The 25,395-nt window shown below is 35.8% G+C and overlaps 1 protein-coding gene across 3 annotated transcripts in view; it reads right to left on the bottom strand.

Annotated features, from left to right (window-relative positions):
- PPP1R42 (protein phosphatase 1 regulatory subunit 42) overlaps nt 1–25,395 on the bottom strand; it is a 39,889-nt gene that overhangs the window by 2,363 nt on the left and 12,131 nt on the right. For 2 of the 3 annotated variants that reach the window (XM_024572504.3, XM_045181600.2), the window contains 3 exons: nt 12,503–12,620; nt 8,552–8,683; nt 4,228–4,387 (listed from right to left, as the gene is read on the bottom strand). In XM_024572504.3, the coding sequence (XP_024428272.2) occupies nt 4,228–4,387; nt 8,552–8,683; nt 12,503–12,620 (410 nt within the window). The remainder of the gene's footprint in view (nt 1–4,227; nt 4,388–8,551; nt 8,684–12,502; nt 12,621–25,395) is intronic. The other variant, XM_045181599.2, reaches the window with a different exon arrangement.

Raw genomic sequence — 25,395 nt, 5'->3', positions numbered from 1 at the left:
TGGCTACATTGTTTTAGAGCCAAGTGTCCACAGCTGCCTTTAGTTGGACATGTGCTCTACAATTCCCCACAGTCTCATCCTCACTGGCTTCCTTCCCTTACTTTAACCTCCCCATACCTGAGGGTGTTTTTGAGACCCACTAGAGGAGTAGTTGAGATCTTGGCTTTTGGATTTAAGTCCCAGCTCTGCCTTATGGCCATAATGTCACTTTGGGCTCTTCTGACTGGGCCTCTCCATGGCAAATTCACTTCCCCGTCTATAAAATGGGCTGATAGTATTCTCATTTCAAAGGGTTCTACTGTTTTTAAAAATTTGTTTGGGTAAAGAAGATTCAGCTTTCAAAGTAGACATTTTAGAATGGAAAATATAATTCTCATAAATTAGTTATTAACATAACTCTTGTTCATAGAGTAAGCCATTGACAGGGTTGAGACTAGAAGTCACAAAAGCTACCTGAGGTTGTTTTTTAAAACTTTGTTGCTTATCACAATTGCTTTTTCTTTTTTTGAAGGGTGTTGTGTCTTAATATCAAAAGGGTTCTTTGGGAACTGCAAATCAAAATCTTAACATTATACCTACATTACTGATATATATGTTTATTTTGCCTATAAAATTAATTAGACTGAGGTTGGGTTTAACACAGCAAAATTAAAACTATTTGCATAAGATCATCCCAGAGTTTTGTGACTAAAAGTATTTTGTAAGTTTTAAAAATTCTTGAAGCACATAGGAGACCTGTTGTTACAACTATTCAAACATAACCTTAACAGTGGTGAAAGCAAGTTATTTTTACTATTTTTCAAGTTCACTTTTTAAAAGTAAAAAAATGAACACACAAAACAAAGATACAGAAAAATGGATAGTTGCCACGGGGTTGGGCGGTCGGGGTATGGGCAAAGAGGTGAAGGGGATTAAGAGGTACAAATTTATAAGTCACAGGGATGTAAAGTACAGCACAGGGAATATCAGTAATATTAGAATAACTGTGCATGGTGACAGATGGATAGTGGACTTTTTGTGATCACTTTGTTATAAACCTGAAAGTAATATAATATTGTATGTCAACTGTGCTTTAATTAAAAAGAGTTTCACATTCCAAAATAAAACTTAGACATAAAAAAGTCACTTTTTAATTCAAAGAAATGTAATGGTTCCATATACTAACTAAAGATAGTAGGTATTTTATAAATGGTTAAACAACATTCAGTGAACATTTCCTGTGAACTATGGGTTCCAGAGGTTCATATTTCTTAAACGTATCTGAAACTAAGGGCATTCTAACCCTGCTGGAAAGTTATTTTCATGTTAACAAAAGAGATGATTTGACTCTATTGATACTGCTTAGGCTTGAAAGATAGTTAAATAATTAAGTATCAATTTGCTTTTTTCACTGCCCAGTGCTCCACAGTATTCTCAGTGGATCTTATTTACAATATATAAATGCATTTAATGTTATTTTTAAATTACTAAAGCTCAAGCAACTCCTAACATGTTTGAAAAGAGAGGAAACATCTGTGACAAACACAGAAAGAAGCAATGTGTACATTTTTTGTTTAATACCATATATTAGTTTTAATTGAACCGTGAAGGCATTTGTTCAGAATCAGCCTTTCAATAAAAAATTGTTTTGGACTAATCTTTAATTAAAGTGTACATTGATAGTATCAAGTTCAGTTTGAGGGTCAAAAACAACGTCAGTGAGTCTGACTTTTTCCTCCCTGTAGGGAAAGCAGGCTTGTGTAAATATACATGAGCACAGACTGCATGCATTTATAAAGGAGGTGGAAAACATTCCCCTGTCATTGGACAGATGTTTCTTCACTGGGTTCCACAAGGATACAGGCCCAGCTCCCCATGTGTGGAATCTTGAAGGAGTACGAGGCACATACTTTTAGCATTTTGGAAGAAGCCCTCTAAGCTCCTTTCCACCACTGAGCAGGCTCCCCAATTTCGAATAGTAAATGTAGACCTTAGGCCACTCATCCACTGATTCTCCCCCTTAAGGAAATTAAGGGAAGGAATTGCTTTAATCAACTTTTTAGAAACTGAAACTCTATTCTTTGTGTTTGGGCTGGGTATTTTGTTTTTAACATTTGCTGACATGCTAGCTTTATTCTTGTTATCTCTTAGCTTTACTAAATTAGTAAAATGTTAGCAATAGGCACATCTAAAAATCTATATCCAGAGCTTAACTAAACTCCATCATATATTTGGTCACCTTTTATATTAAAGAGAGGTAGAACTGATATTCCCACTCAATAAGACAAATCTGTTGCACTAATAAAACAATATTTTGGCATGTCCTCAGTAAAAATGTCACCTGAGGAAATAAACATTTAAAACAAAACATTTATGTAATACTTTTTCACATTACAGAACTGGAAGACTCGGGATTGAACATAATCAAGCTCACTGACAGTAGAAGAAGGACATTTCTTTATATTTTTCTCACAGGAACTGCTCTATTCTGATGGCTTCCGTCGGGGTAGCCTCTCCTAGCAGTACATAGTAGTTAAAAATGCATTCAGCTCTGTATTGTGTTTCTAGTCAAGAAAATGAGGATAGAGTGATTTATTTGCTGTTTTCATCAGTGCAGTCTAGTGACCAGAGCTTTGCTTGGGGCTATAGGATATATGGTATGTGTCACAGTTCCCAACTGATCTTAGTGTATGCAGCAATGTATAGAATTTACCAACATTGTTTTCTGAGGTTGTGTCCATTTGTATTGTTTTCTTTTCCATCTTGATGATATATTAGCAAGACCTTTCAAAACGCTTTGCAAGAAACAAAACTCAAGACCACTGTTGTGGAATGGACAGCAGTTGTGAAAATCTTTAAGAAATTGTTGGGGCACTGTGGACAAACTGGCCAAGGTTTTGGCGGTAATCACAATGGACATAAGCAGTAAAGCAAAATTTCACACAGCTTCCAACTCTTGTGCATGTCTGTGTGGGTAAAGAGGCAAGACCAAAACTAGGACTCCTTTCTCCTCTCTCCAAATAAAGCATTTTCCAGACTCGCAGGACCCTCTCCCTTAAGCTCCATCCCAGCTAGCCCAAGCCAGTCTTTAGGGAATGGAGGTCAGACAGTGCAGCGTTGTTGTTTATGGGTCCTCTTCACGAGGCTCCATTAAGGAATGCTAAGTCATCATCCCTAGATTGGACCCTGCAAAGAGGCTCTCATGACAAACCCACCTGACCTTCAGCAGACAGTTGTTGAAAAAGGAAATTATTCCAAAGTAAGTCCACGGCCTCTGATTACTTTCTCAATGAAATATGCTATTGCTCTTAATTATATCATAATGACTACTATTGGAAAGATCAATAGAGCAATTGTTTTTGATTATAAATGAAAAAAGTTGAATGGATTATTTATAGGATGTATGAGGATCATTTTATAATGCCCTTAGCATTTATCACACTATGCAGTAATTATATCACATATGACTCTCCAACTAGCGTGTTATAAGATCTTTGAGATTAGGACACCTCATTTCAGTTTTTATATTCAGCATTGCTGACATATAGCAGGTGCTTATTAGTTTTATGAATACATGAAATTATTTTGTTGTGGTTTCTCTTTATATCAAAACAATATCATCTTTTAAAATGATCAAAGTAATTTTCTTCTCATTAGGAGACTTATAGCTGATTCAAATGGAACTAAATTATGTATATACTCAAGAACAGTGATTATTAAACTTTTTTTTTTTTGGATTATAAGCCCCTTTGAGGATCTAATGAACTTCTAATGTCTCCCTCAGGGGCACCAGACAAGAATCTCCGGTCTGGAGAAGCAGAGAAAGTAGCCTGCCTCTGTAGTGCTCCAGGCTTCCCCTCCGGTGTGCCACCAGCCCTTGCTGAGTCATCTCCTCACCTAGGGGACTACCCATCATCAGCTGGGCCTCAGGCTCCTTTGAAATGACCCCTGCTCATTCACACCTCTTTTCCTGCTGCTCCAGGATATTCCTGAGTCACCTGCCCTACCTCAATGTCTAGTCTAGTGACTCCCAGCTCTTTTTGAAGCAACTCTTCCACCTCAACTTTGCAATTGTTTGGGCAGATCAACAATGAACTTTTTGGGGGACGGGGAGTGTGTACTTGGCTATGAAGAATTGAGAACAGAGAACTAGGAGAGACACAGGGCCTCTCTTCCTCTGCGTGTGACAGTCAGGGTGTCCCATCCTCCCCCAAAAGATAAATTGCACAAATACTTGAAAGCACCTACCTGGCCTCTTCAATAATTTTAGGGTAATCATCTTGGGAGCTTTCTGGAGATGCGTTTCCATTAGAAAGATATCTCTGTGCATCGGAGAAAAAGACTAATTTTGGTTTACCCGCCTGTGGGTAGTAAACAGGAACTAGGTGATGCATTGTTTCAAAGTTACCTGTAGCGTACAAAGAATTAAGAGAATTCTGCTTTGAAACTGATAATCAAATTGTAAACATAGCATTAGACTATGTAAATTATATTTTCTGAAATGGATTTAAATGAAGTTAAAGAGATTCATGGTAAAACCAATAAAAATTAATATCCAAGATAAAATATCATAGACTTTCATCCATAAAAACCTACCTAGGAAAGTAAAATGGGTACAACATTAATATAAAATAACTGCCCTTGCATTTTGCTGTTCTGAGTTTATTTTTTCAGAGTGTTTAACCTTTAGTCACATACAGTTTTTGTGTAGTTTTTGGAATATGATCATGCCTTTATTTTGGCAATTAACATTCCACATCATTACCAGTCCTCTTCCCTTTCTAGCAGGATCTCCATTTAAGTGGGGTCTGCCTTAATCACATTTAATTCCCAGGGGCTAGCATAGTGTGGGACACATCCAAAGTGTTCAATAAATGTTTATTAAGTGAATAAATTAATGTTTCTATTGAATGACAACAAAAGTAAATACTATAAGATATGCATATATTTTGAATTTTGTTAAAGTGATTTTGTTTTCAATTTTCAGTTATATAATTATGTGGTTATATTTAGGACAAGATTTTATTGTAAGGTTCTTGAAGTTTGAGGTCATAATCCTTTTAATTTTAGCATATATCCCTAATATAGAGCTCCAAATTTACAAGGCTATTGAAATATGTAAAATGTTAGGAAGTACAAAAATGACTCTTCCTAAGAATTTCTGTTCACTTACAATGTATTTGTTTGTACTGAGGTATCTTTAAAAGGTTCACCTAAAGATCTGAAAGTATATTGTAGATTTTAAAAACATATCTTCTAGACTTGAGTTCATGCTTTCCATTTCTCTTAAGCAGTAATAACAGAGCCTTTGTATAGTGTAAGCTATTGGACATCTACCTAAGGATAGAGTTACTGTGTGTTATACACATGTATTCAGGGATGCGACTATTTTTATGCCGGACAGGCTCAGAACTATCATTTGTTAGGGTGGGGATGTCTGAATGAGCAGGGATCATATCATATTCTTCCTTTTAAGGCTGAATAGTATTCTATTGTGTGTATATACCACATTTTCTTTATCCATTCATCTGTCAATGGACATTTAAGTTGTTTCCACATCTTGGCTACTGTGAACAGTGCTACGTTGAACATAGAAGTGCTAATATCTCTTTGAGATACTCAGTTCTTTTGGATAAATATGCAGAAGTGGGATTGCTGGATTATATGGTAGTTCTATTTAAAAATTTTAAGGTACTACCATACTGTTTTTCATAGTAACTGCACCATTTTACATACCCACCAATTTTGTCCAAGGGTTCCAATTTTCCACATCCTCACCAACATTTGTCTTTTGTTTTTTGATAATAGCCACCCTAACAGGTGAGAGGTGATAGCCATTGTGGTTTCAGCTTGCATTTCCCTGTTGATTACTAACATTGAACATATTTTATATACCTGTTGGCTATATGTGGGTCTTCTTAGGAGTTATGTATGTTCAAGTTATTAGCTTTTTTGCTATTAAGTAGCAGTTTCTTTTTAATTTTGGAATTTAACTCCATATCAGATAAATAGTTTGCAAATCTTTTCTCCCATTCTGTACATTGCCTTTCACTCTGTAGTTTCCTTTGCTGTACAGAAGCTTTTTAGTTTGTCCCACTTGTTTATTTTTGTTTTTGTTGTTTGTACTTTTGGTGTCATATCAAAGAAATTTTTGCCAAGATTAATGTCATGAAGCTTTTCTCCTATGTGTTCTTGTAGGAGTTTTACAGTTTCAGGTCTTATGTTTAAGTTTTTAATCTATTTTGAGTTAATATTTTTGTATGGTGTAAAGTCAAGTCCAATTTCATTCTTTTGCGTGTGATTATCCAGTTTTTGCAACAATATTTGTTAAAGAGACTATCCTTTCCCCATCGTGCATTCTTGACACCCTTGTTGAAGACCAGTTGACAATATATGTGTGTATTTGCTTTTGAGCTCTCTATTTTGTTCCATATGCCTATATGTATGTCTTATGCCAGTACCGTATGTTTTGATTTTTGTAGCTTTGTAACATATTTTGAAATCAAGAAGCATAATGCCTCAGGCTTTGTTCTTCTTTTTCAAGGTTGGCTTGGCTATTTTGTGGTCTTTTGTTACTCCATATGAATTTTAAGATTGTTTTTTCTATTTCTGTGAAAAATGCCATTGGGATTTTGATAGAGATTGCATTGAATCTGTAGACCACTTTGAATGTTGTGGACATTTTAACATTAAATCTTCCTATCGTGAACACGGGATATCTTTCCATTTGTTTTTGTCTTAATGCCTTTCATCAGTGTTTTGTAGTTTTCAGTATACAATTCTTTCATCTCTTTAGTTAAATTTATTCCTAGGTATTTTATTCTTTTTGGTGCTATTGTAAGTGGAATTGTTTTCCTAATTTCCTTTTCAGATAGTTGTTACTATACCTATATTGCTTTAAGGATTGCTTTCGTTAATTAGTTAAGGCTCACATGAGATTATAAGGAGATTAACAGGATTTTATTGAGAAAATTAAATGACAGTATAATTTGTAGTCCTGGTTGGTGTGGCTCAGTGGATTGATTGCCAACTTGCAAACCAAATGGTTGATGGTTCGATTCCCAGTCAGGCACATGCCTGGGTTATGGGCCAGGTCCCCAGTAGGGGGAGCATGAGAGGAAACCACACATTCATGTTCCTCTCCCTCTCTTTCTCTCTCCTTTCCCCCCTCTCTAAAAATAATAAAATATTTTTTAAAAAATGACAGTATAATTTTTTTAAATTGTAAACTTTAAGGCACATTATATTATTTTGTTGAAAGTCATTGGAGAACTTAAAAATTAATTAATCTAATTGTGTCTTAATTAGGAAGAATTTGTAAAATCTATTAAAATGAAGGGAATTACATTACTTTTAGAATAGGTTCAATCTTGGGGTGAGGGCTGGTGTTGAATGGTATGAGTACTTCAATATTAATAAGGTACTTTGGCATCTTTGGTGCAATTCTGAAAATATGTAAAATACTGGACTCCTTACCCTGGATCTAGTTCTACCATTCACAGTGAGCCAGAGATAAACAGAGGAGGAGAAACGACTCCTACCTATTTTATAGGTTTCAGATCTTGAGAAATTCATGTAACCAACACAGTATCATCAGCCCAGAAAGTCCCATTTTTGAAATGATTTCCCACAGTTCACATTCACTGGACATGATATAGCAAAATCATCAGAGCTCCATGCCGTTCCAACTCTGTTTCTCTTCACCTCAACTTCCATGTCCTAGACTGACATGCTATTCTAGGATATGTTCCTAGGCTATGCTATTTTGGCAGAAAGCCTACATTGTTCCGGTATTCCTTCCCTTACTCCCCTGGTCTAACTCCTTTCTATGCCCGCATACCCTGTCAGCCATGGAACGAGAAGACTATCGTTAGCATTCAAACATTATCATGGGGATGGAATGGAGGACGGGTCTCGTTCCAATGAGAGGACTATAGAATCTGTGAAGAGTGAATTCTAGGATGTTCCCCAATATGATAAAGATAATTGTTACCCATTACACTTTGCTACATTTAGTTGCATTACTTAGGCAAGGGAGGTTGGCAGTCCTTTGTAAAACAACCTTAGGCAGATTAAAATATGCAAGTGTTGGGGAGTGTACATAAGAAGGGGGACAGGACACAAGAGTAAAGGCTACAGATGTGGTCATGATACATTTTAATTTTCTATCCTGATGAAAAGTGTAATTTTTGTACTGTTGCTGAACAAATACACTATTGGCTTAGGTTTCCTACTTCACACAGTTGATTGTTATTTCACCACTTACATAACTAACATTGTGCACTTTTGCCAGATATAAAAAATACACCATTTTCCATTTCCCCCCACTGTATGGCTGTTTACATAGCTTACACAGTCATAGTTAGTAGCAAACACAGGTTTAGCTGATAGAGGCTCCCATTGTCAGATATAAACAAGTTAAATTTCATAGGAATTGTAAATAAGTTCAAAAATCAAAAACTTTGAACAAAATCTAAACAAAACTTCCTTATTTCTTAGCATTTTGTTAGTGGTGGTGTTATATTCCCTTTGCTAGTAGAAGTGGTCAGCTAATGAGTCACAATCTACTTACATGCCAATGAGTTATTTGCATCCTCTTTTTTATTATTCCTTTTCTTGCTGATTTTCTTGGCATCTTTGGATGCTTTCCAATTTATTAGAAATTGTCTTTCCATGTTTTTAATTTCTTTTCCATCAAGAAATTCTAGATAAAAATATGTATGTTAAAATATAATATATTACTGTCAATATATACTTCTGGTTTAGGGCACACAAACTTGTTACAAAATATGATGAAATAAATTTCTTTTAAAAATACCCGATTTACACAAATTCTGTATTTTTGTTTAAATTTTATTTGTTTTTAATTATTTTTTCTGATTTCAAAAAGAATATGTGCCTATTATTATTATTATTATTCTCACCCACCAACATGCTTGTTGATTTTAGAGGGAGGGGAAGTCAGGGAGGAAGAGATGGAGAGAAACATTGATGTGAAAGAAAAATCGACCAGTTGCCTCTCATTGGTGCTCTTACCAGGGACCCAAACTGCAACATAGGCATGTGCCCTGACTGGGAATCAAACCTGTGACCTTTGTTTGTGGCATGAAGCTCCAATCGAGCCACACCAGCCAGGGCAGAATGTGCTTATTATAAACAACTGAAACATGATGGAAAAAAACATAAAAAGGCTCTGTAATTACTATCCATACCTCTCCCTCCCACCACTGACAGAGATAATCATTGTAAACAAAATTTGGTGTGTGGTCACTTTTCCAGGGTCATGTGTAAATTATATTGTTATTTTAAAAGACAAAAATATCATACGTAACAAAAACTAATGTTATCTATTTATTCAAATAATATTATGGTTATTCTTAGGAAAAAGCAAGATATATCTTCAAGTAAATAAGAAGTTTTATGTATGTAACATAGTGTTTTAAGAGCACATACATTAATAATGCTTATTGTATCCTAGGACATAGGCAGTAACAGGAACAACCTACATAGCTGGCCTCTTGGTTCTATGAAGTGAGATTTCAGTTATCTTTGCATTTCATTTCTTTTAACAAAGTTTTGAAAATCGAGCATCTTAAATTACACAAATAATTTTTATATGTTGTAAGATATTTGGAGAATATAAAGAATGGAAAATGAAAAAAATAACATTGCCTGTATTCCACAACCAAAAATAATCTCTAAAAATCACTGATAACACTTTAGTACATTTCTTAGCAATTTTTTTGTCTTCTATGTATGGATGTATGTGTATTATATAAAATTTTAATTATCTATATCGCATTAGAGCCTACTTTTTAATATTGTGAGCATTTTACTACATATGTTTTTCTTTAAACACAATGTTTTTTTGTTTTGTTTTGATTTGATTTTAGAGAGAGGGGAAGTGAGGGAGAAAGAGAGGGAGAGAAACATCACTTGGCTGCCTTCCACACGTGTCCTGACCAGGGACTGAACTTGCAACCCGGGCATGTGCCCTGAGAATCAAACTGGCAGCCTCTTGGTTTGTGTTTTGATGCCCAACCAACTGAACCACACAGTACAGGGCTAAAGACAATTTTAATACTTTTATAGTATTCTACTGTATATGGATATACTATAAAACTATAGAATATCTTATATGACCTTTTTAATCACATGAATACAGGTGGCCTTCATCAATGTGAAGACTATCTTTACTAGCAAAATGTGCTTATCTAGCAGTTTTTAAAATTAAATTTATATTTTCTCTCATCCATATAATGTCTTCTGCTATATTTCAGAGTGTAGAAGGGATGTAGTAATATTTTTTGGGGGGTCCTATTCTCAGGGGAAAAAGACAATATCCTGATAAAATATTAATTGTACTACTGAAAGTATTAACATTACCACTTAAATATGATTCATAATATTGTTATATCCAAAATCAAGTGATGAAACTGGAAATGTAAACTAGAACCATAAGCTCTGGAAGCATAATTTTTTCCATATCCTGTCTCATGTATTTATTTGAACTGAATAATAGTACTTTCCAAATTGTAATGTAAGAAATTGGCTAAATGTTTTATCATCATACATCTTAGTATTTGTAACTTTACATTAAAGGTCTTTCTTCTATGCTCAGTTTTCCCAACTACTTGCATTTGTTGTCTTTCCAGATCTTTTTTATTAATAATCATATAATTTATTAGTATATTTTTGGATGTGATATGTATAAATCAATACATATTCTTAAAACACTTAAAGATAAGGAATGAAAAATCCGAGTCTTTTAGCATAATCCCACTTCTTTACGTTAATGTTTCAGACAAAGCTGAGGAATGACTATGCCTGAGTAAATCTGACTCCATCTCAGTTTTAGCAAATGACCTTATTTGAGGTTATTAGGTGTAGAGGTGGTTCAGGAATGGAAGCCAGGTAATGGACACAAGATCAGAGAACTATGAGCTCTGCTTTATAAGTTGCTTCTACTCGTACTAAGTAAACCAAGTGTGTGGATTGTCATTCTATTTGGTAAGGGCTGGGTTACAAAACAGAAAATGGCTCCTTATAGTTCTTTTTACTGGGACATATCAAACCAAGCCCTCAATTAATTGTGTGTGTGTGGTATGTTTTTTGGTTTTGCATTTAGGAAAAAAATGAAATAAAAATAAGACAAGCTAAAATCAAAGAGAATTTGTTAAATATGTATATATGTATCAAAAAAAAAAGACTGTAAGGTCGTATACTAAAGTGTTAACAGCAGATTTATTGTAGGATTAGGAATGATATTTATTTTCTTTTCTATATTTCCTGCACTTTCTAGAAGAAATATATATTAATTTTATAATCATAAAATATAGTATAGAAAAGAAGTTATTTTTTTAACTTTAAACAAATCCTCTTTACTTGGAAATCAGTACACTTATCTCCATGTGTTTCACGGCATCGCCTTTGGTACTGTGTTGTGAGAAATGTTTCGAGGCATGGTTCATGAACATCGGAAGATTCTTAATTATCAAACATTAATTACGTTTACTTTACTCTGCTTCATAAGGAAAGTGGACTAATACACCTGTGTGCGGTGGGCAGAGAGGGGAGGAGATGGATGGCTTGGGGGTCGTGCATAGCAGAATAATCTGTAGAGCTTTAAAAAGCACGCATGACTGTACTGTTTCCTACCCTTGGCTGATGGGATGAAGGGTGGGCAGGGTATGACCCTCACTTATCTACTGTGAAAAACTGTCATGGATTTTTTGACATGTCCTCTGTCAATGTCTTTCTCCTCCAAGAGAATTACCACACTAGCATTATGATTAATCAAGGTTTTCTACAACTATGAGCTTTGAAATAGTTTTGCCGTACATTAGTTTTTATAACCATGTCACAGAAGTTCTGCTAGAGGAAACCAGCTCATGAATGTCCTTTGTGAGAGGGCAGTGTTTGTTCCTCTGATGCTGTATGACTTTCTCTCTATACTGGGCCATTCTCCCCACATAATGCATATTCAGGAATGTTATTATTTTTAAGGGTCTCATAAAGGACTCCCCACCCAGCTCTACTTTCAAATGAAAGGGACTCCTGTATGTTTTTAGGGTACCATTTGGCAAGTGTAAGCAGTGAAAACCTTGATCAACTTTATCTACAGAACCAAGAGATAAAGAGTCTCAGGATATGTAGAGGATTTGTGTCCGTGGAAGTTTGGTGAAAGGTGAGCAAGTTCTATACATTTATGACTAACCATTTTTTTGGTAACAGCCACATTTTCTTTTTTAAAGAAAGAGTGTCTGGTGTCTCAATTTATTACTTGTGGACATCAGATATTTTTGTGCTTTATTTCTCAATTTTAACTTTGCTGATATTAAAAAATATCAAATTTAAAGTTCAGTATTGTTGTAGATGCAGATGTCATATTATATTTCTGAAGGCATGCCGATAAATTAACTTTTGAGTTAATTTATCGGCATGCCTTCAGTTAATTTATCTTATAAAGAGAATGAGGTCTCTTTCTCTAAGAAAATTATATTCATATAATACAACTATGTACCCAGTGATCTGGAGACCAATATCAATCTGTCTCTGTATTTTGGTTGGAGACAAACAGGATTTCCGTTTAGATCCATTTTCCACAGCTTCGTCAACTTGGTCAGTAAAAATTCCAAATCCTATAATTATAGAAGAAAAAGACACAAATATATCACAGTTTTCAGTATTTCATTCAGTTAACTGTTTATAAAGGTAGTTACTGCTTTTTGTGGCATTCTGGCTCAGCGCCAGATACTTGGAAGGTGTACCATAAATCGTTTTTTGTGATAAAATGATCTATATAATCATAGAAGGGGCTAAAGAGAAGGCAGAAAGTGGGCCTGAGTCAGGGGCCATGGAACTGTTCTTTGTCACAGTCCCTTAAATGCACCCAACCTGAAAAAAACTTTTGTCCCTCTGGCCATCCATCTTACCGAAGATGCCCTATTCTTGGTGGAGTGTATGGAAGTTTCTAGATTAAAGCAATTAAGGAGTGAGTAAGTAGTATATATATTGGCAATTAAGGAGTGAGTAAGTAGTATATTGGCATTGCAAGAGGATATTTTATATTTTTATTTTATTTTTTAAAGAATGCATATTCATTTTAAAAATCTGTAAAAATATCAAAGAGAAAATAGGAAAAAAAATCACTTGCATGCTTATCACCCAAATATCACTTTCAATATGTAGTCATATATCCTTCTAGTCTACTTTTTTGAGCATAAGGGTTTTTTTTAATTGTCTTTTTGTTTTACATATATTATAAACATTTGTGTGTTTTTATAGCTTGAAAGAAAATTAGCTAATTTATATTTCAAGGAATAAGTTATTCCATGGTCTACAATCCAAATGAAAGTGAGGAAAACATTAATGGCTCTTAGGAACCAGCTCTCTTAGTTTCCCCTCTTACTTCCTCTTTCTCTCTATTTAAGTTTCTTTTTCCATTGTCACTATCCTTTTCTTCAATGCCTTGGTGTTTTATTTTTGTCATTCCTTTCCTTGCTTTTCCCCCTTCCTCATTTTAAATATGTATGTTTTATTTGAGCTATTTAATGGAAATGAAATATACTTGGAGTATTTCTCATATGTATCCCAAATTTATGTTTTTAATTTTTAAAATCAGGTAAGTTTAATCTGTAATGAATTACTCAAATCAAGCAACGCAAAAACTGTTTTTCTATTCTATAGCCTTTAATTGATTTTATAAAATTCAATGGCCATAGGCAAAAAAATAAAGGAAAGGAAAACTACCTTTACTAGGGAAAAAAACATTACTTTAAAGCAAATATTTTGCTGCTAATAAAAATAAATGTTGATGATTAATTCTGTGAAGAGGTTTCTGGTTTTCAGAGCACTGCCAGATACGTGATCTTGTACATATCTGGGGGTTGCTCCTTAGAATCTGGTGGTAAGCAGTGCAAAGTTAATAAATATTGAAGAGGGTAGCAGCACTCAAGCACCTATGAGTTTTCTGTTTGTTTTCCTCAAACCAAGACCAAAATTATCATAGGGTGTAAGGGAAAATTAGGAAATACAAATTACAGATTAATTCAAACATATTTTTAATTGCAAAACTGAACGTAATTGAGAATACATTGCCTGGTAATTTTACTCCCTATATTATTTCCTCACCTCCAAACTTGATACCTCTCAGACTAGTAGATCTATTTAACCTATTTGTACCTTCCATCTTATTTTTTGTTTGAACCATGTTTATTGTTGCTTAGATACTTTGTTGTTTCATTTTTGGAAAAGCTTCTTATAAGACTTGATTTATTCTTTAATTTTAGAAAACTTTTTTTGTTCTATGAAGATTTGACCTCTGTTCCCTTCCATGTATTAAAAATCTCCACGCCCTAGCTGGTGTGGCTCAGTTGGTTGAAGCATCATTCTGTAAACAAGAAGGTCATGGGTTCAATTCCCAGTCAGGGCACATGCCTAGGTTGTGGGTTCGTCTCAGGGGTGCATACGGGAGGCAACCAATAGACGTTTCTCTCCCTCTCTCTCTTCCTCCCTTCCCCTCTCTCTAAAATCAGTAAGCATATCCTCAGGTGAAAATTTAAAAAAAATCTCCACAAAACTCTGTCATATCATGAAGGGAACAAATTTGGGACATGCAGATATATGTCCGCATCTACAGGAAGAAACGCTATCTTTGGGGAATAATTATAAGGAGCTGGATGACTGAGACCCGCTGCAGATTTCCTGGTAGGTCCCTTAATCTTCCAGAGACTGATGTTTTCCTACGTAAAGTGGTAAAAGTATTTCCAGTTCTGCCTACTTCATTATTCAAAAAAGACCTTATTGAATCATGGACTAAATTCTGTGCTAGACTTTAGTCTATGGTATCCAATGAAATAATTTATGTGAAAAATAGAAATTGTTAAAAAAAAAAAAGCAGGCAATCCCAAACTTCTGGCACCACTGCTTACTGTTTGACCTTAGGAAGTCGGGGTCCTCCTTTATAAAGTGAGGATGATTAGGATTAGTTGCCATGGCATATAAATGCCTGGAATGAAACAGGTAATAATAAATGTGTTAATTCTTTGCCTCTTTGCCTATCCTTCCACCCCTCAGCTAGTTTTTTTTCTTCATTTTGGTCAACAGAGAAAAATTGTTTAATAAAGAATAAACTTCTGACCTACTGACGTGTAGTTGACTTATAAGAAAGTTATGTTATAACTTCATCCTTCAGTCCTGAGCCCTGGATAATGCTCTCTCTACAGCATTTATTTAACAGTGTTTGATACAGCCATCATTATTTTATGTGAGATTTTCTCCATATTTGTCTATTAAAAAATGTAAGGAAGGAATTGTGCATTACACATTTTTTTAGTGTTGAATACGATGCTCCTTCATCCAAAAGTTAAGTAATAGTAACAATAAGAGAACTTTACATTTATATAGATAAGAGTCCTGTACAGTTTTGTTAATTGTTCCTCACTTGATAAATGGCCCTCGGCATACTCCCTCCAGTGCATGTTTATTTAAGACTAAAGTAATCCTGTGCTGAAATATGATTACCCTTTGGATACGCTCTGGTTGTTCATTGCCTTCCTGTCTTTAATAAAAGGCTTTCACTTTCCTGCCCTTCAATAAGTTACTAAAGGGAGCAGACACTTTTCTGGACAGTCTCTGTTTGATAAATGATCATGTCATGCTATCACTTAGAGGAGTGCTGCAAAGTCCTGGGGAGCCAATTCCCTTTCCCACGCAGGGCTGGCGCGGCGCTCCTGTATGGGTGCCTGCAGCACTGGCAAATGCTCCCTCTACAATTAATGATGACCACTGATGAACCTGTATTTGACCAGTATGCTCCAATCTTTATCGGAAACGTCTGGCCCAACTGTCCTAACTAAATCTAAAGACAGCCATTTGTCATCCCTCTGACTGCCTGTCATCATCTGCCTGGGAAAATCTATAATTTTTGGCTTGTTTCTGACTAAACTGTGGAGTGAATAAATTTATCTTCGGGTTACTCTGCTTGTCAGGATCAATATTGAGCAGAGGTTGAATAAATTAGAAACTGGAAAACATGACAGGCTATAGTGGTTTGTTCGTCTGTGTCTTATAAATCAAACGTTGAGTTTATATAAGGGCAAACATGTCAAGTTTTTTATTTCCACCCTTCATTCTGAAGATGCTTCACCTCATGATAAATGGTCAACAGAAAACCAATGAAGTAAATCACTGATATATCTGACTGTGAGATCAACTTTTTCAGATCATTTTATTTATTTAGCAAAATTTGCAGACATAAAAACTGTAGGTATAGACTTAAAAATTTTTTGTTCTCTCATGTTTTTACACATTTTTGTATCCATATTTATTTGACTTAATAATGTCAGCAAGCTATGTAATGGCGGCCCTATTGAAGTTCACGGCTCATCCAACCACTTGGAGCTAGGCAACATTTTATTTTAAATGGTCATTAAAGTATTTAATATTTTAATACTTTGATGCATACCTTTTTAAAGGAACTACAGAAAAAAATGCAAAGACATTTTAACCAAATTAAATGTTATTTAAATGAGAGCACTGTGAGTTCGAGAAAGGAGTTTCTGAACTCTGGAGTATTGTTTGGCCTAACCTCTCTTTCTCCTCCTCCTCAGGATTTGATTTTGCCATCAATTTTATTGGGGAGAACTGGGTCTTTCACCCAGAGTTTTCTCATTTATCTGCCTTTGATCTCACACTTCCTCTTTCTTTCCTCTTTCCCATTTTTCTCAACCAAGGAAGAGTCCCACCTCTTTTCCCAAAGTAATTGGTTCTTTCCATCCCTTGTCCTCTTCCACAGGCCTCTTGCTCTTGGGATCTTATTTCTCTTGCATTTGCATTTCCAATCTCGCCCTTTCCCCTGGTTTTATCCTGTCTCTTACCTACCGTTACTACACTTTTTGAAAGAGTAGTCCACATCAGTGCTTCTCAAACTTTATGTGCTTAAGAAACCACATAGGGATCTTGTTTAAATACAGTTTCTAATTTTTTACACCTGGGTCAGAAGCTGAGATTCTGCATTTCTGAGGCTGATGCTCGCTCTGGTCCTAGGACCACATTTGGAGTTATAAGGGTCCAGGTCACTGCCTCTGCTTTCTCAGCCACTTGGTACTCCTGCAGCCTGGGGCTTCTGAACAGGCACTTCTAACCTTATCACTTATCACCTTATTACATTGCCAATCAAGGACTTTCTCAGTCCCAGGTCTTTGGAGCACTTACCCTACTAACTGCTCCCTTTATGGCTTTGTGATTCCACATTCTACAGGCTCCTTGGATCTTCATGAATCTCTGACCCCACAAGTAACAAATCTCTGACCAGGGAATTCCTAATATATAAACAGGCTGTTTTCCAAAAGTTGCTTTTGAGAACAGAGAATACATCTCATAAAACACAGTGCTATACCTGGTGGGCTGTTGCCTGAATAGGGCATAAAACAACCTATTTAATAGAGGAAAATGCCCAAAAACTGTGGTGTGGTGCTATAAAACCTCCCATAATGCATCACCATGTTTCCCAAGCACTAGTGCTCCCTCTGGGGAGCAGGAGCAGGTGTCCCTGTGGCAGACATCAGGGATCAATTTACTTTCTTCCTTCTATGTAATCTACATTTATTCTTTTCAGTGTCGCTTTTCGCAGCAGAATGTATATAAAATCATGGCTAGAAAAGTGTTTTTCTCCAATAACCCACTATATTTCTCTCTCCTTCTTTTTTGCTATCAGCATAGGAATTTATTTGAATTCAAAATAATATGGTTCTATTTTAACCCACTATATTCTTCATCCATATGCAGACAGTTTACAAAAAAGAATGTCCACGTTGATGACAACAGTAAAACATCCATTACACCAAGGAAGGAAGGGTCATCGGTACGTGAGAAGAAGAACCAGATTTGGCGGAATGCCACTGTGAGCATTTATTTCATCCCACTTCTCCTGTACTAGGCAGTCTCATCCACGACGGCAGTTTCAGCGACCACTTAACCAGTTTTTCGGAGAATTCGACATTCTACTGTCCACTGAGCTCCGACCTTATATATCTAATTGTCTACCTGATACATGCTATGGAATATTTTAAAAGCACCTAAAATTGGACCAAAACTCACGATCTTCTCCCTCTTCCCCAAATCTAACTCCTGAGCTTCCTATTTTCCATTGTGCAAGGCAAAAACCTGACTCTTGTCTTCTCCCTCTTCTAAATTCCTTATATCACCACCAAGTCCTGTCCACCTTACTTCCTGAACAGCTCTCCAATCTGTTCGTTTACTTCATTTTCACCCCAACCCTATTCAAGTTTTCACCATCTCTCACTTCCTGACTAGCCTCACCTCTTCCAATCTATTCTCTACACTGTAGTGATGCTGATATTTCCAAATAATTATTTATGATTACTTTGCCCCTGGCTTAAACACCTTTAGGGGCTCCCCATTGTTCTTAGAATAAAGACAAACTTCTCTATCATGACCTATGCAATTGCTACCCACCCATTTATTTGCACTGTGGTTCACCTTTACTCTGCTTCCTGTTCCTCATTTTCATTATGCTGTCATCTGCCTCAGAGCCTTAGCACATGCTATTCTGTTTACCTGGTAAGCCCTTCCTTCTCTCAGAGAGCAGCTCAGCAATCCCTTCCTAAGGGAAGCTGCCACTGAACTCCCTAAGGCAAATCCTCCTAGTATAGCCTCTCAGAGCCACATACTTCTACTTTGTATTACATGTGACATGTGGCATATTTACATTTGTTTTTGCCTAACTATGTGCTTAATGTTTTTCTTCCCCACAATGCTGAGAGCTCTTTAAGGCCAGAGACTGTATCTATTTTTGCTTACTGTCTCCCAACTTTTCTAGCAAGTGTTGCCACGTGGTAGGTTAGAAATAGACTCTCCTTATCTATGATTGGAGAGATAAGAAGAAATGAATGGATCTGAGGTTAGAAGCAGGACAGGAATTGTAAAAGAAAAATTATATGGAACTGTTTTTGAAAAATTTGCTTAGAGGGACTGCATACATAGAAAGAAAAAGACAGGATTTATCTTCTTTTCTTTCATTTCCTTCTGTACTCACTTTTCACTCCACTGCCCCAAGTCTCTGCCTGGGACCAGTTTTGGACTAGGGAGTAGGAGAGATAAGGGTAGGGTTAGAGGATCTTGGGGACAGTTGTTCTTGGCAGATGTGGCTCTGTGGAAGTGAGAGGAAAGGGAATGTAATCCAAAACAGCAGGAAAGACAGAAGCCACTTGGCCACCCAGCTTTTTGCAGGTCCTTATCCTGTGCCTCTGCCTCTAATGTAGCCACACTGCTGTAGCTCTAGGCTGGGGTATGGGTATCGTTTGGGAAGGTCAGTATTTCCCAGCGACCCTTTTCTCTTTTTTCTTTTCCTTTTCTTATTCCTTCCACAGAGCTCCAGGATTTCAGTTGCCAGGACAGTACTTTTCCTTGTTATTTGTGTTCCTTTTAATTTTTCTTAAATATCTTTCTCACTGCTCAAACCAGAATTTTGATTGGCAGATTCAAGGATTTTTAACCATCTGAGGGACCATTATTTTTTCATTATTATCTTATTTCATGTATTTTCTGCAGGTGCATTTGGGGAACCTATGGTTGTTCATATCAAAGCAGCTGCTCCAATGCTAAAAAGCTTGGGTAATTATAGTGGTTTTGTGAGGATTCTCTAATGATGTCCACCTCTTTTTCCCTATGGCACAAAGCTGTCTCTTGCTGAAGTCTCTTAGGATGGATGTCAGTGACCTTATTATGTATGGCATGCTGCGCTTTCTCTCCATGGCTCGGGGTTTGATGTCAGCAGCTTCTGGGCAACTTCAATCAATGAGCATAAATAATGGAAAAATTAAAGCCAAAAAATGGAGATCTGACCCCAGAGAAACAAATTAATATTACGATGCTAAACTTCAACATGTCCTTTGATTACGCCTTCAGAGGATAATGTAAAATGGACCACAAAACCATATTTCAAGTGAGCCCCAGGAAGGTCTGCCTTCAGACTTCTAAGCAGCTGTGCCTAGGCGTATTTAATTGCTATGTCTTGCCGGAAGTAAAAGAACTTGAGATTTCATCCTCGTTCCCTGGTATCTTCTCCAATGGGAGGGAAAAGCAACTTTTGGCATATGCCGACCTCTGGAACTTGCTGAATGGTTTGCATTCCTTCCCCAGATAGTTGAATAATTTTCATTGTTCCTGCATTCATTCTTTCTATAAACATGCAGTAGGTGCCTACTATGTACCAGGCACAGGACTGAGCGCTAGGGAATCCTGAAGTCAACACAAATTCCTTGCTCTTAAAGGCTCTCAGACTAATTGGGGATATAGTGATATACGATAACAGAGTTATATCAACCAGTTGTTCCCTACCAACCAATTACTCTTTTTTAAATTAGATTTTTAAAAAGCAAAGCAATAACACAGTTTTAAAAAATCAAATAAGACCACGTGGTTTATAATAAAGCTTAAAAAATAAGGCTTATAACCAAACCACTTTCAACTTTTCAGCTATTTCTGTACATGCTTATCCCCACAATGCTAAATAACAATGGCTATCTATTGATTTTTAAATCTCAGATATTTATCTACTGAATTCCTACTAGGTAGATGATGACTTAATTCTCATAAATACTATACTTCTCTTCCCCCATTTTGTCAATAGTCTTACTAAAATTGTTAATATTAATTAATAATAATTATTAACAATTATGATTAATATTCACTATTATTAAGCTCACTTAAATATTATTCATCACTAAACCACATAATGCACTGTGATTGTCTCTTATTTTCTCTGGAGTTAAAAATTGATTGGTTATTTATTTGCTTAGTTTTCTATGTATTTAACACCAACTCAGCCTCCTGCAACCTGGGCTGGTAGATGCTGTGCCAGGACAATTCTTCACTTCAAATTCCCTTCAAATTCATTCTGGGAATTTCCTTAGTCTTTTCCTATTTCTTAGATGCCATCCTTCCCTTGTCATAGTTTTGTCTCCTGTTTAGGAGAAGCACGTTTTCTAAGAGCTGCCTGAGGAAATGCATGTGGGGTGTAAATTTTTTGAGAGCTTGCAAGTTTAAAAATTTAAAAATTGACTAAGTATATAATTCTAGATCAAGAATATTTTTACCTTGAAAATTTGAAGACATTATTCTACTGTCTTCCAGGTTGAAAAGCCTGATAATTCTGATTGCGTTTTGATTCCTGACTCTTTGTACCCTCTTTTCCTCTGTAGAAGCCTTTAGGAGCTCTTTATTCCTAGTGTCCTAAAACTTTTAAGGATGGACCTGGGTGAGGTCAGTTTTTATCCATTGTGCTGGCATTTGGGAGACAGTTTGAATCAGAAAACTCAGTTCCTTTGGCTTTGAAAATTTTTTCTAATATTATTTTTAAAGTTAACTTTATTGAGTTATAATGTATATACAACAAAATGTACCCATGAAATGACTAAACCATACACATCCATAGAACAGCCACCATAATCAAGACAGAAGGTTTTCATCCTCCCAAAAGACTAATTCATGGCCCTTTCCAGTCAACCTCCCATCTAGCCATCATTGGTCTGCTGTTACTATGTACATTTCTTTTTATTTTTCAAGAGCTTCATATAAATGGAATCATATAGCATATACTCCTTTTTGTCTGGCTTATTTTGTTCAGTGTAATGTTTTGTTAAATTTGTTCATGCTGTTGTGTGCATCAGTAGTTCATTGCTTCTTATTGCTGAGCAATACTCCATTGTATAAATACAGTTTATCCATTTCGATCTGAGGGAAATTTGGTTGTTTCCAAAATTACAAATAGTTAACTATGAAGATTTGCATACAGTATATGTGATTGCTGAATCATATGGTAATTTAACCTTGTGTTTTTCCCAGTCTCTGGCTTGTCTTTTTCATTTTCTTAATGGTATTTGAAGCACAAAAGTTTTTAACTTTGTTAAGTTTAATTCATCTTTTTTCTCTTATGCTTTTGATCTTATATCTAGAAGGCTTTATGTAATTCAAGGTCATAAAGATTTATCCCTGTTTTCCCCTAAGAGTTTTATAGCTTCAACATTTTACATTTAAGTCTCTGATCCATTTTGAATTGATTTTTTATGTCAAAGATATTTTTAATTATTATTTCCTTTTTAGACTTTTTTATTGTACCTTTTCATTACCATTTATCTCCCTTATACCCTCCCACCCCGCAATCATGTCATCCATGTCCATGAGTCCTTTTTCCTTTTTGCTCTATCCCACCACCCCCTAACTCCCCACCATAGCTGTTGTCCTGCTCTCTATGAGTCTGTCTCTATTTTGCTGGTTAGAGTAATATTCCATTGTGTAAATGTCCCATAAAACAACTATGAATTGATTTTTTTATGTTACTAAAAAAGTATCCAACTTGATTCTTTTTCATGTAGCTATCCAAATATCTCAGCACCATTTATTGGAAAAATTATTTTTCCTCATTGGCTTGTCTTTGGCACCCTTGTCAAAAATCAATTGATTAAAGTGAGGGTTTATTTCTGGATTGCCAGTCTCATTCCATTGATCTATATGTCTACACTTATGATAGTGCCAGTGTCTTGGTTACTATAGATTTGTAATAGCCTTTGAAATAGGAAAGTGATTGCTCTAACTTTGTTCTTTTTCAAGAATGTTTTGACTACCTGGGGTACCTCTAGGCCACTATTCCTTTGAAGATATTTTCTGCCCCTGTCTTAGTCAGTTTGGGCTGCCATACTAGAATACCATAGACTGTGTGGCTTTAAAAAGAAACGTTTATTTCTTACAGTTCTGAAGGCTGGGAAGTCCAAGATCAAAGTGCTGGTAGATATTGTGGTCTGGTGGGAGCTGTCTCCCTGGTTTAATGACTAAACATTTTACATTTACCTTTTACATTTACATTTACATTTTATATTTACATTTTACAGATACCTGTCTTCTCATTGTATCCTCACATGGCTAACAGAGCGATAGAGCTCTAGTTTCTTTCTCTTCTTACAAGAATCCTCATGACCTAATAAACTCCCAAATGTCCCACCTCCAGATATTATCACATTGAGGATTAGGCTTCAAGCTGTGAATTTTGGAGGGACACAAACATTCAGTCCCTAGCTTTGTCCCTACTACCCCTAGGGCTTCATTACATACATGTTTTAATGCTTGTAATATTCCACAAGCATTGAGACTCTGCTTATTTTTTAGTGTTATTTTTCTTTCTGCACCTTTTTGATCATTTTAATGCTATGTCTTTGAATTCTCTGATCTTTTCTTCTGCAATGTCTAATTTTTTAATCCCATCCAACTAATTTTAATTTTTGATATACTTTTCAGCTCCAGAAATTCCCTTATCTCTATCTTCCATTTCTCTTCTGTTTGTGTTCATGCTTTCTTTAAATTCTAGAGCATATTTATAATAGTCTTTTTTTAAAGTCCTGTCTTCTAATTCCATCCTCTATGTCATGTTATTTCTGGATGTTTTTTCTTGACTGACTTTTCTCCAGTTATGATTTACATTTTCATGGCTCTAGTTTGCTATTTCCCTCCCTGGCCTGTGGTCTGGAAAGTGCCTTCAGGCAGGAAGCTGGGATAATTAGAGAGCTCACCTTGTTTGTTTTCTTTCTCCCAGGGATCACAGCCCTGTATGAAGTCTGAAAACGTTGTTTCACATATTTTGTGTAATTTACTATTTTTTCAGGGGCATGATGATTCTTGTCTTGGTTAATATATCATGGCCCATTATATTATTTTAAGCATAATTTTACTCCCCTAGTTCCTGATTCTTGTACTCTTATTAGTCATATATTGGATACCCTGAATTAATGCTGTTTCTTTTTTACTTGCTTATTTTACATTCTTTCTCTCTTTGTTCTTTCTGGGATACTTACCCAATTTTATCATTTAAGCTTTATATTGAATATTTAACTTTATTCTATTTCAAATTTCTAAGTCCTCGCATTCACTTAATATTCGTTTTTTTAAAAAGAGAGAATTCTGTTTTTATTTAAAGGTTATAGAATCCTTTTTTATTTCTCTTAATTAATTATGGTGGAATTTGTTGAAGTTTTTGTTTTTCTCTGTTTCCATATTATCTGTTTCTTCAGAGTTCTTTGTTTTTGTTTCTTTCTTTCTTTGACTTTAGAAGCTTTCAGATGTCTGGTGATCTGAGATAGCTGTTCTTTCATGAAAGTAAATGAGACCTCTGTGTGAAGGGTGGGCTTCCTAACTGGTTGTTCTCAGTGTAGGGCAAGGGGTATGCTGCTGGTATTTTCCCTGTGGAATGTGAAAATGTCTGAATTGGGAGATGTTTTCTCTTGGGCTGGTCAATTTACCTAGAGAGGATTTCTTTAATCTCTTGCCCAAGGTTTTTAAGCCACACAGGAAGAGTTCTGGGAGTAAAGTCTGGTTTGTGTGCATAAGAGCAGGAAAACGTAAGCCCTCTAACATTTTAGTATTGTCTTTCACTAAATGCCCATTTTCAGCATTGCCCTCTGCTGTGATTTTTGAGCCACTGCTTCAACCTCGCAAATTAAACTTGTCCCCTGTGACTTTGTGTTTTAAGATATTATATCCACATAGTCTTTTAATTTTCCCTTCTCTTTGTTTTTAGCTTATATACTGAAATTTCAGGTGTGGGGAAATATTTCATGAAGTTTCTCATATGTTCATGTGGCTTTAGGTAGAAGAAAAACAATGCAAATCCTTGCCAAGGCACACTGTATTCTGAAACACGCATAATACATGATACTTGATCAGACATAGTCTGATTTGTGTTAAGTCCAATGCATTTGGTAACTTCTTATTTGCCCTCATGTCTACCACTCAACAGCAGTCAGTGCAAGTGGCATTTCCTTTTTCTCTTCTCTTACATCACTGACTCCTGGTTCTTCCTCATCTAAATGGTCTCTAAATGTTGGAGTATTTCTGTGCTTGATCTTGGCCTCATTTATTATCTCTACTTTCTTTTACCCAGGTGCATGGTTCTAAATATCATATAAATGCTGTTGACTCCCAAAATTTCCAATCTACTTCTCCTTTGAAGTCCATATGCCTACTTGGCATATCCATTTCAATGTCCTATAGATATCTCAACAGAACGAATTATTTTACTCCTTCCCTATATCCCCCAACTTGTAACGGCTACTGCTCTATCCCCAGTTCCTCACATAAAAAGCTAGGAGTCATCCTTGATTCTTCTCTTTTCATTATTCCAACATATCCTACTCATAAGCAAGTTTTGTGGGTTTAACCTAAAAGTCTACCTGCAATCCATTCACTCCTTTTCATCCCCAAGCAGCCATCTCCTCACACTACTCCTAAAAGGATCTTTATGATCTGGCTCCTATACCTGCCTTTCTAATCTCATGTTGTACTGTTGACTTTATTTATTCAACAATTACTTGTTGAGCACCTGCAACATTTCAGAAACTGAGC

The sequence above is a fragment of the Desmodus rotundus genome, chromosome 8 (genome assembly GCF_022682495.2).
Source record: "Desmodus rotundus isolate HL8 chromosome 8, HLdesRot8A.1, whole genome shotgun sequence".
In the NCBI taxonomy this organism is placed as follows: domain Eukaryota; kingdom Metazoa; phylum Chordata; class Mammalia; order Chiroptera; family Phyllostomidae; genus Desmodus; species Desmodus rotundus.
This window is presented reverse-complemented; position numbering and strand designations above follow the sequence as displayed.